The sequence below is a fragment of the Trichechus manatus genome, unplaced genomic scaffold (assembly GCF_000243295.1).
Source record: "Trichechus manatus latirostris isolate Lorelei unplaced genomic scaffold, TriManLat1.0 scaffold00127, whole genome shotgun sequence".
NCBI lineage: Eukaryota > Metazoa > Chordata > Mammalia > Sirenia > Trichechidae > Trichechus > Trichechus manatus.
Genome location: NW_004444063.1, coordinates 7,155,889 through 7,168,241, shown reverse-complemented (window position 1 = coordinate 7,168,241; position 12,353 = coordinate 7,155,889). Strand labels below are relative to the sequence as shown.

Sequence of the window (12,353 nt, the reverse complement as noted above, 5' to 3'; positions counted from 1 at the left end):
AGGATAAGCCTCTATCCTGATCCATGGACTTGGGACATTCCAGCCTCTACAACTGCATGAGCCATTTCCTTGATATAAATCTCTCTCTATGTATATATATTTGAAAACTCTGTGGTGTAGTGGTTAAGTGCTATGGATGCTAACTAAAAGGTCGGCAGTTTGAATCCACCAGGTGCTCCTTGGAAGCTCTACGGGGCAGTTCTGCTCAGTCCTATAGGATCGCTATGAGTTGGAATCAACTCAGTGACAATGGGTTTGGGTTTTGTTTTGTTTTGTTTGTTTTTTTTTTGGTATATATATATATATATAAATATATTTTACACTTTACTGGTTTTGCCTCTCTAGAGAACTCAGCCTAAGACAAGAAGGGATTATAGAAGAATGGAAGCAGAGAAAACAAATGGGGGCTACTATGTACTTCAGGTGAGAGCTGATGGTGGCTAACGGGGGTTATTTTGGAAATATACCTGACAGGGCTTCTAATAGTACTGCAGGAAAGAAAAATCCAGTATGATTTCTAGGTTTTTGCCGTGAGCAACTAAGTGGAAATCATATCCTGGTGGAAAGCACAGATTTGAAGAGGAAAATTAAAGTTTGGATATATTACGTTTGAATTGCTTCTTATATATTCATGTGGAAATTTTGGGTAGAATATATGAGAATCCAGGATTTGAGAGAGAAACTTGGGAGGCATCAGCTCACAGACAGAATTTTAAATAATGTAATGAATAAGATTACCTAGAAAGTGTGTGTGTAGGTACAGAAGAGGACCCAAAACTAAGATCAAAGGAGGACATTTACAGGTCAGGATCCATAGGAATGGGGGACGTGGACAATATTGAGGGTGCTTTAGGATTCAAAATCAACAGGAATTCATGACTGACTGCCTATGAGAGGTAAGAGAAAGGGAGGAGTCATGGATGATGGCCAAAATTCTGACTTAGGTAATTGGGTGGATGAAGATGTCTAGCACTGAAACAGACAATGGGAGAAAGAGCTACTTTTAGGAGGAAGATAAGTTGTTAGGATTATGTTGAGTTTGAGATGCCAGTAAGAACCCCTATGGTGATGACAAGTAAGCATTTAGCTGCACAAACTTTGAATTCTAGAAAGGTATTGATTGAGTCCATCAGTCATAATGTTCTATATTGCACATGATAGAAAACCCAAACTAAACTGGCATAAGCAAAGAATGAAATTGATTTGTTCCCATAACCGGACCCAAAGTAGATAGACAGTTCAGACACAGCAAGATCCAGAGACTGAACAATGGTATCAAGGATCTACTTTTTCCATTCAGCTCTAATTTTTCTGTGTGGACTCAATTCCAAGGCAGGGCCTCTCTTTGTGGACACAAGATGGTTGCCAGCAGCTTCCAAGATATATTGTTTCAGGTAAAAATCCAAGCGAAAAAGTCTGTGTTCCAGCATTCTCAGAAAAATCTGAGATTTAATCCAATTGGATTATTTAAGCCTTGGACCCATCTCTGACCCAATCACTGTGCCAAAGTTGGGAGGCCTATGTTAATTTAACCCATCTTTAATGGTTAACAAAGAGTAGGATCAATTCAATTCCACATAAACCACAGGACCTGGAAATTCAAGGTCCAATGAGGATGGAGTTAGAGGAAAAGGATAGATGCACGGGAAGCCACCACAAATATCCACTACCAATATCCATGGCAGTTAGAAACAAAGATTTTGGGTCAACTGCACAGAGATCGTTATCTAAAGAGTGAATGAGATCCCTCTGGGAGAGTGTATAGCATGAGAAGAGGCCCTAGAACAGAACCTAAAGAAACACCAAAATTTAAAGACTGGGCAGGGGGAAAAGAGCCTTCAGAAGAGATGGAAGAGAAAGAACTGGAGATGAGCAGAAAGTCTGAAAGAGTAATGTTTCAGAGAGGTTACTCCTCACTGCAGGCATTCAGGAAGATAGTGTTAGCAGCATCATTAGCTAAGAGAGATTGGTAAAATGAGAATTGAAAAATACCCCTTAGGTTAGCCTCAAGGCAGTTGCTGGTAGACTTGAAGGGACCAGTGTCAGTGGAGAACTGGAGCTGAAGCCAGACTGTGTGTGCAGGGTGGAGGGAAGGCTGAGGGTCAATGAGAAAGCCAAAAGCACTCTTTTTTAAAAATTTATTGTGGTAAAACATATATAACAAAAAGTTTGTTCATTTTAACCATTTTTAAGTGTACAATTCAGTGACATTAATTATATTAATCATGTTAGCACTACCAGCACCACTGTTTCTGAAAGTTTTTTATTGCCCCGAATAGTAGTTCAGAACCCCTTTAGCAATAACACCCCTTCCTGTGCTCTGACCTCTCCCCTCAGCCCCTGGTAGCCACTAATAAACTTTAGTCTCTATGCACGTGTCTGTCCTAGACATTTCATGTAAGTGAGATCGTACAATGTTTGTCCTTTTGTGTCTGACATCTCACTCAGCACAATGTTTTCAAGATTCATCCATGTAGTAGCATGTATCAAAACTTTATTTCTCTCTATGGCTGCATAATATTCCATTGTATGTGTGTACCACATTTTCTTTATCCATTCATCTATTAATGGATATTTGGGTTGTTTCTACGGCTATTGTAGAAAGCACTCTTTTTAAGAAACATGTAAATGTAAATGTAATGCAAATGAAAATGGATGAAAAATGTAAATGGATGAAGAATGACTGGCTACCTGGAAGGACATATGGAGTTAAGGGAGGAATTAAGACAGAAGATAAAACATTTTTAAATGCATATCAGAAACCAACAGTAGAGCAGGAGAGGCTCAGGATGACTTTCATCTGGGAAGGCATTACACCCTTTATATAAACACAGATATATATATATATATATATATATACACAATATGAGATAAAGAAGCGAGTCATAACTAAGCAAACCGTGATGAATTATACCTTGGAAGGAAAAAACAAACTCCTTTTTTAAATTAAAAAAAAATTTTTTTTTTAATGGAAACGACACCAATATCTGGCCTTTCATGCATTGTTAACTGAATTTTTCTGGGTACTTATGACCTGACGCTATTTTTTTTTTTTTTGAGGCAAAATTTGAAAATATAATTTCAAGTGCCTAAAAATGAAATTTCACTAGTTAAATGCTGAAGTAAAGGGGTCCAGTCCCATGGTTAATCTTTTTTAGATCACAGATTACCTTGAAAATGTGATGAAAACTATGGTGACCCTCTCCATAGTTTAATGAGAAAAAAGAGATGAATGCCTTTTTTCATGCTCTTCCAGGGAGGTTCACTGAAAGATGCCTGAGGCCTGCCCACAGATATCAGACTAAGATTACAACTTTCTCCTACAGTTTGCCAACAGAAATCTTCTTTGGACTTCTTCTGCCTGGCAGCCAGTAGGCTTCTGCTTTCCTTCTTAATAACAGGTTTTGTTCCTTACCCCTAAGCCTGAAAGCCAATTCTATCTCCTTCCTCACTCTCACCCCATTCTCTTCCCCCTTCCCTATGCTCTAGTCTGTAAAACAAAAATATTGGACTCAAATATGGCCTTCAAATCCTAGCCTGGTCACTTTGTAAGTTATATCACCTTGCCAAGTATTTACCTCTCTAAGCTAGCTACATTTTCCTTATCAGCGATATGAAACTATCAAATGTTTATTTCCTCCCATCCAACAGACCCACTCTAAGAATCATGTATCGTTCTTTCTCACAAGAACCTACCACTTATAAACTATCAAATAATTCATTCTCATTCTCTTCCCTTCCCCTTGAATTATAAACTCCTTGAAAACAGGAAATATCCTTCTATTTCATTCTTATTTCTCCACTGCTTATCACATTTCTACTTGTAAAACTGCCACAAGAGTTGCTGACTTAGTTGAGTACTGATTTAGAATTCAGGTCTAAATTTCATTCTAGCCTCATCATTAACAATCTCTTGTACATTTCCTAACAACTTTCCCATACTTCATCTCCAGATGAAAATATGAAACATAAATGACAACTTTGTTAGTGGCTTAATGTCTTGTTAAATCATTTACAGAAATATCTTCATAGAACTCATATTTTAAAAATGAATACTGTATGTTACTTACCCTGAAATTAATGCATAAATTTTATAATTTCCTTTCATGCTGCAGCAGCTTTGAAAATTTAACTCTTGCTTACTTTTCTGTATAATTACATTAGTAAAATCATCAGAGTAAAATCTCACCAAGAGTTATACAACTGTACGACATTCACTGACAACAGGATTGCTGCTTTTTAGGAAGGGCATTGTCAGGATAGGATGCCACAATAAGTTATATTACAAAAAAACAAAAATTCCTACAGAGAGTATTAGCAAAAGAACATCGCTTGGGGATGAAGTATGAAATACTTAGTGTAGAATTGCTGGTATTATACATTCTCTGCTTCAGCAAGTCTTTAGTATAGAGTTTCTTTCAGGCAGACCTGGAATTAGGTCTCTCACTCATGTGGTTTCAATTAAGTTCTGTTAAAAATAGCTTGTAATATAAGCATTATCATTTTTAGCACAACACTTTTTTTTTTTATTGTACTTTAGATGAAGGTTTACAGAACAAACTAGCTTCTTATTAAACAGTTAGTACACATATTGTTTTATGACATTGGTTAACAACCCCATGACATGTCAACACTCTCCCTTCTCGTCCTTGTGTTCCCCATTACCAGCTTTCCTGTCCTCTCTTGACTTCTAGTCCTTGCCCCTGGGGTGGTGTGCTCCTTAGTATCGTTTTGTTTTATGGGCCTGTTTAACCTTAGGCTAAAGGATGAACCTCAGGAGTGACTTCATTACTGAGTTAAAAGGGTGTCTGGGAGCCATATTCTCGGGGTTTCTCCAGTCTCTGTCAAGCCAGTAAGTCTGGTCTTTTTTTGTGAGTTAGAATTTGGGCCTACATTTTTCTCCAGTTCTGTCCGGGACCCTCTATTGTGATCCCTGTCAGAGCAGTCACTGGTGGTAGCTGGGCACCATCTAGCTGTACTGGACTCAGTTTGGTGGATGCCATGACAGCTGTAGTCCATTAGTCCTTTGGATTAATCTTTCCCTTGTGTCTTTAGTTTTCTTCATTTTCCCTTGCTCCCAGAGGGGTGAGACCAGTGGAGTATCTTAGATGGCCACTCACAGGCTTTTAAGACCCCAGACACTATTCACCAAAGTAGAATGTAGAACATTTTCTTTATAAACTATGTTATGCCAATTGAGCTAGATATTCCCTGAGACCATGGTCCCCACAGCCCTCAGCCCAGCAATTTGGTCCCTCAGGGAGTTTAGATTTGTCCATAGAGCTTCCATGAACTTGCCCTGAACAAGCTGTACTGCTTCCCCGGTATTGTGTACTGTCTTATCCTTTACCAAAGTTACCACTTATCTATTGTCTATTTAGTGTTTTTCCATCCCCACTCCTCCCCTCCCTCGTAACCATCAAAGTCACTTTACTACTCTTAATCCATACAAAGAGTAAACTTTGGGAAAAAAGATCGAAGAATGTTACACAGTACATGGGTGTTGGCTCTTTAGAGGCTAAAATCATCTATTTTAGTGTACTATAGCCTTCTAATATCAGCTATTTAGTTCTTATTTTGTGATACAAATATATATAGATGTATACAAATATCTATATATATTTTTATGACTATCTATATATTTGTATGTATGTATTGTATTTTTATGCAAATAATGCATGCCTTCTATGTTTGCTTGCTAATGGCACCCTCCCCCACTAAGTATTTTCATAAGAGCAGCTATGCCGATATTTTTTTACATGTTGCTGTAAAAAAATTAGCATAGCGCGCTTATGAAAATAACTCTCAGGGGGAAGGCACAGCTGGCAAACATGGAAGACATGTTATTTGTGTAAAAATACGGAATATGTGTGTGTGTGTGTGTGTGTGTGTGTATGAAAAGCACACACAGAATATTCTTTTCTTAACTGATTAAAACTAAGTGACAAGAACCTCAATGGAATTTCAACATGGCAATATATCACAAATAAATGGAGAATTTTGAATTTTGAATTTCATATAATTTCAGGCAAACATACTGCTTCATAGACTTCTACTTCACATTCATATCTTCAAAGTAGTTAAAATTCAGCCACAGCTGTTATATCCTGCCATTTGTATTTATTATAATATCTGGAGAGAAAAAAATATAATAGATTACTTCATACACATCACAAGAGATGTCCAACAGTTATTAATAATGAGTCCTTGGGGGCTCTTGATGCCAGACCACTCTAGTTTCACTCTATCAAGCTTTAGAAAACAAATCCAAAGCTCACAGATAAAGGAATGTACTGAGGACTGTTCTCTTTGTGAACACGAGGAGACCTGTTCAATAACATTCCATTGAAAATCCAAGTAAAGACTGCTGTCAGTGACCATCATAGGACCTCTAATCCCAACCTCGTAACCTGGAGGAAATTGATCCAGTTGTGCTTCTATCCCTGTCCACCCAGGCATAAGCCCCTCACATTCTCCTGCCCACCCTTCCTTTGCATTTTCCTCCTCTTTGTTGCAGTGAGCCCTGGTTCTTCCCAAATACAGGGAAGATACAGAGTGGAGATACAGAGTGGAGCCAGCTTTACACTACCACTTTCACACTATGACACACCTCCCCACCCTGGCCTAATCAGCCTATATCAATGGTCCTCAAACTTTGTTTCACATTAGAATTACCTGAGGAGCTTTGAAAAATCCCAATATCCAGGCCTCACTCCATACCAATTAGATCAGAATCTCTGGGCGAGGGACCCAAATACTAGGGAAAGACCAATATGCAGCTAAAGTTGAGAATTGAAGACCTGTATCTTTGCTACTTCAAGTGTGGTCTATGGACCAGTAGCTTCAACATCACCTAGGAACCAGTTAGAATGTAGAATCTTGGGGCCAATTCCAGACCTACTGCAACAAAAATCTGCATTTTAGTAAGATCCTTAAGCAATTCATAAGCACGTTAAAGTTTTAGATGCACTGGCCTATACTATCCTCTACTCCTCCTTGTTGCTGTCTTTACTAACCTTAGACACTTTCCTTTCATTTATTAATGGTTTTGACACCTGGTTCACAGTCATCTTCTCTATTCCCCAACTTCTGGGAACTTCCCAAGTGGATAATCAGCCCACTCAACTATCTAGTCCCACTTACCCTTCACTTTCTCAACCTTCACATACACTTCCACAGCCATGCCCTACATCTTCCCCTGACATCACCTAGAACACATCATTTCTGAAACTTGACAATAATAGAGACCTAGAAATCATCCTCTAACTTTCCTTTCTCTATCACTACCCTGTATCAGTACTAAGCCCAGTCAATTATAACTGGTTTTCAACTTGTTCTGAAACTCTAGAGTTTGTGAATCAGACTGCTGAGGCCATGATCTTGGAATTTTATTATTATGTTAATAAATTCCTAAACTGACCTGAGCACCACAATTTGAGATACACAGGCTCAGATCTTTATTTTCCCAACTTTGTTCTCAGCACTTTTTCAAAACTCTCACCTGGTCTTTCTGCTTCTAGCCTTCTTTCTAAGCCACCTCCACAATTCTTGCCAAAATGATCTAATTGAAAAGCAAATCTGACCAGGAAAAAGTCAAAAATCCACATGACATATAAGACTCTCCCCCTATCTAACCATGATTACTATTCAAGCCTCAGTTTTCAGAGAATCCAACCTCTACTCCAGCTGAACATGACTTTCAGTTTCTCAATTACGCGAGGCTGCTTTAAGACTCTGCGCCTTTATTTATGCTGTTCCCTCCTGGTTAAGCGTTTGGCTGCTAACCAAAAGGTCGGCAGTTCAAATCCACCAGCCGCTCCTTGAAAACCCTATGGGGCAGTTCTACTCTGTCCTATAGGGTCTCTATGAGTTAGAATCGACTCAACGGCAAATGTTTTTTTTTTTCTCTACCTACAAGGCCTATGCCCAGAATGCCTTTGAGGGTCTCCGCTAACCCACCAAAGGATTTCCCACCTTTCCCATGTGCCCTAACAGGGTACCACATATAGATGGCTCCATTAAAACACATATACCTACACTGAATTTGCTTACATATATGACTTTCTGAATGAGATTATAAACTTCCTGAGGACAGCAACTGTGTCTTTATCTCAATATCACCAGCAACGAACTATGTATAGCAAATGAGAGCCAGATTCAATAAATGTTTGCTGAATGAATGAACTAACCAACACAGAACTTTGATGTCAAATTAGTTTTTCTTTTTCCCCAAGAAACTGACTGGTATACTTCATCTCTGTAGCTGTATTAGATTAGCCTGTCTGTGTTAAAGACTATACACAATTATCTCATATATTCTTTACAGGGTATTATGTGAGATGGTATAACTAAATTTATCATCAAATACAATAACTATTTGATATTTTTAGACTTTTTGCAATTTAATAAACCAAGGAACAGTTTCCAAAAGAAAACATAGTGATCTAGACATGAGGATGTAACCTAGAGAAGCAAATAATAATTATTGTATAATGAGTGATTATTACATGTCAAGTACTTTACACAGATTATCTCTAATCCTTGCAACAATTCTTTGAGGTAAGAGCTACTAATATGCCAATTTTACACGTGTTGCTGTTATTGTTAGGTACCATCGAGTTGGTTCTGACTCATAGCGACCCTATGAACAACAGAACGAAACACTGCGCGGTGCTGCACCATCCTCACAATCGCTGTTATGCTTGAGCCCACTGCTGCAGCTGCTAGGTCGATCCATCTCGTTGAGGGTCTTCCTCTTTTTTGCTGACCCTGAACTTTACCAAGCATGATGTCCTTCTCCAGGGACTGATCTCTCCTGACAACATGTCCAAAGTATGTAAGATGCAGTCTTGCCATCCTTGCTTCTAAGGAGCATTCTGCTTGTACTTCTTCCAAGACATACCTGTTCGTTCTTTTGGCAGTCCACGATATATTCAATATTCTTCGCCAATACCACAATTCAAAGGCATCAATTCTTCTTCGGTCTTCCTTATTAATTGTCCAGCTTTCGCATGCATATGAGGCGATTGAAAACACCATGGCTTGAGTCAGGTGCACCTTAGTCCTCAAGGTGACATCTTTGCTTTTCAACAGTTTAAAGAGGTCTTTTGCAGCAGATCTGCCCAATGCAATGCATCTTTTGGTTTCTTGACTGCTGCTTTCATGAGTGTTGATCATGGAGCCAAGGAAAATGAAATCCTTGACAACTTCAATCTTTTCTCCATTTAGCTTGATGTTGCTTATTGGTCTGGTTGTGAGAATTTTTGTTTTCTTTACGTTGAGGTGGAATCCATACTGAAGGCTGTCGAACAATATCATTAATATCACATGCAAGTAAAATTTTGCTGAAGATCATTCAAAAATGGCTGCAGCAGTATATCGACAGGGAACTGCCAGAAATTCAGGCTGGATTCAGAAGAGGACATAGAACCAGGGATATCATTGCTGATGTCAGATGGATCCTGGCTGAAAGCAGAGAATACCAGAAAGATGTTTACCTGTGTTTTATTGATTATGCTAAGGCATTTAACTGTGTGGGTCATAACAAATTATGGATAACATTGGGAAGAACAGAAATTCCAGAGCACTTAATTGTGCTCATGAGGAACCTGTACATAGATCAAGAGGCAGTTGTTCAGACAGAACAAGGAGATACTTCGTGGTTTAAAGTGAGGAAAGGTATGCGTCAGGGTTGTATCCTTTCACTATATCTATTCAATTTGTATGCTGAGCAAATAATCCGAGAAGCTGGACTATATGAAGAAGAACGGGGCATCAGGATTGGAAGAAGACTCATTAACAACCTGCGTTATGCAGATGATACAACCTTGCTTGCTGAAAGTGAAGAGGACATGAAGCACTTACTGATGAAGATCAAAGACCACAGCCTTCAGTATGGATTATACCTCAATATAAAGAAAAAGAATTTTACAAGTGAGGAGAATAAAATTAAGAGAATTTCAGGAATTTACCCATGTGACAGAGCTAGAATTTGAATTCAGGAATATCTTACTCTTAAGTACTTTCTACCATCATCTCGCAGATACTTGAATGGATGTTTCCACTTCAACTGTTATATTTCTGTATGATATTTCTGCCGTTATTATTATCTAAAGACTCAGATTTCTTACTAAAGATATATATGTATCTAGTTAAAGGCTGTTACTCTCCTATTAGTTTGAGATATGAATTTATAACACATCATTTATCATCTCTCCTGGAACTCAAAAATAAAACAAACCTTAAAATATTACTGTAAAAAATGCTACAGTTTTTGTCTGGTTTTCCGAAAGGTATATTAGCTTGGAAGTCTTCCCTGACACCTCTACAGTGCCTATTCACATCTAGCTTATTAACTTATAGAAAAGACTGTGAAGTCTATCTCATGACTGGATGTAAACCCCTCAAGGGCTAAGGCTGTGCTCATATTGCTGTGCCTAATGCATGTTTGTTGGATGAATTAATACACCAATAAATTATTCATCTACTGCTGTAACTGTAAGAAAGTACAGAACAATGATTATTCAACCCTCCTCTTTGCAAAAAATGCCTCTGTTTAGATAAAATAGAATACAGATGTTCAATGTATAAAGCAAAAAGAAGCAGAACTGCTTTGTCTGGGTGAGCTGGGAAACTGAGAGTCCTACCTACTCTATTGCCTATTCTCTATTTGACAGCTACCCGGTCAAACCATTAGAATCAGGAAAATCTGGGTTCTAGCTCTGATTCTGTCAGCAATTAACTGTGTGACCTCGGACAAGTCACTTATCAATCTAGCCTGGTCATCTTCATTATCTATAAAATAGATCAGTATACGGTTCTCAGATTTTAGTGTTTATTGAAATTACTGTAAGAGCTCATCAAATTGCAGATTCTTGTGTCATATCTCTAGAGGCTGAAATTTTACCAGGTCTGAAGCGATTCTGTTAGAAGTGGTCAGAGGACCACACACTGAGAAACCTTAGACTAGACATTCCCTAAGCCCTCTTCTATCTGGCTGTCACCATTCTCTGCTTACCCACTATACTTCCTTCATCACATCTCTTTTGTAGTCTCCTAGTGGTTCATTTTCACCAATTTTCTTTTCCTTAATTGGTATAATACCAACTGTTTATGAACAAGCAGCATATTAAACAGGGTCCTAGACCATCAAAAATAAGTTTCACCCTGTAGTCCTAATTAGATTACTGCCAAACTAGCTAAAACTGTAAATGCCAGAACTAAAAATAGGCTGCTGCATGTTTAAAATAACACGCTCACTAGTTAGCCTGGGGCTTTGCTATTTTTATTAAAGGAAAGGCAAAGACAAGTGGCCAGAGGTTGAAAGAGAATGACTTAGATGCAGAGGCTGCTGTTATGATGAGAACCTAGAAGAAGCCAAGAGGTAGCACCATGGGTTCAACATGCATCAAAGGGGTCTCTGTGAATTAAAGTAAAAATTTTGTCTTTGTTGCAATTACATCTGCACACTCAAAAGAATCTCCCAGACACATTTTGGTTCAATTTGTTGCATACTCAAGGCCAGAGTTTTTACAATACCTGATGCAGATATGACAGGCCAAAAAAATTAAATTAAGAAAAGTTTTTCAATTTATTTTTTAACTTTTTATTGAAGTATAATACACACAGAGAAAATATGTGTATACAGCTTGATGGGTATTCACAAACTTAACACACTCATGTAATCAACACTCAGATAATGAAACACAGTATTATCACCACCCTAGAAGCCCCTCTCATAACCCCTCCCAATTAATATTCCCACACCTGCAAAGGCATCTGCTATTCTGATTTCCATCATAGTTTTGTGCCTGGTTTTGTACTACATATAAATAATACATAGTTGCCTGGTTATATAATACATACAAATAATACTAAATGTACACTATTGTGTCTGACTCCTTAGGTTTGTGAGATACATCGATATTGTTGAATGTAACTATATATTGTTGATTCTCATTGATATCCAGTATTCTAATGCACAAATATACCACAATTTATCTATTCATTTTATAATTGATGGACATTTGGACAGTTTCTAGTTTGGGTCTATTATAAACAGTGCTGCTATGAACATATGTACACATTTCAGTTGGGTATACTCCTGGAAGAGGAATTGCTGAGTCTTCAGATAGGCGCATGCTCAGTTTTAACATATATTGCCCAACATTTTTCAATTGGTTATGCCAATTTGTACTTCCATCAGCAGTGTATGTGAGTTCTAGTTGCACCACATCCTCACCAACACTTAATATTTTCCATCTTTCCCTTTTAGCCATTCTGGTAGATGTACAGTGGTATTGTATTGTAGTTTTAATTTATATTTTTGTCACGACTAATAAAGCGAGCACTTT

General features: G+C 38.0%; 1 protein-coding gene across 1 annotated transcript in view; it reads right to left on the bottom strand.

Moving 5' to 3' along the window:
• Positions 1–5,918: 5,918 nt before the first annotated feature.
• The window catches only part of MEIKIN (meiotic kinetochore factor), a 128,661-nt gene continuing 122,226 nt past the window's right edge, over positions 5,919–12,353 (bottom strand). Inside the window, exon 13 of the mRNA XM_012557943.1 lies at positions 5,919–6,132. Coding sequence (XP_012413397.1) covers positions 6,101–6,132 — 32 coding nt within the window. The 3' untranslated portion in view covers positions 5,919–6,100. The remainder of the gene's footprint in view (positions 6,133–12,353) is intronic.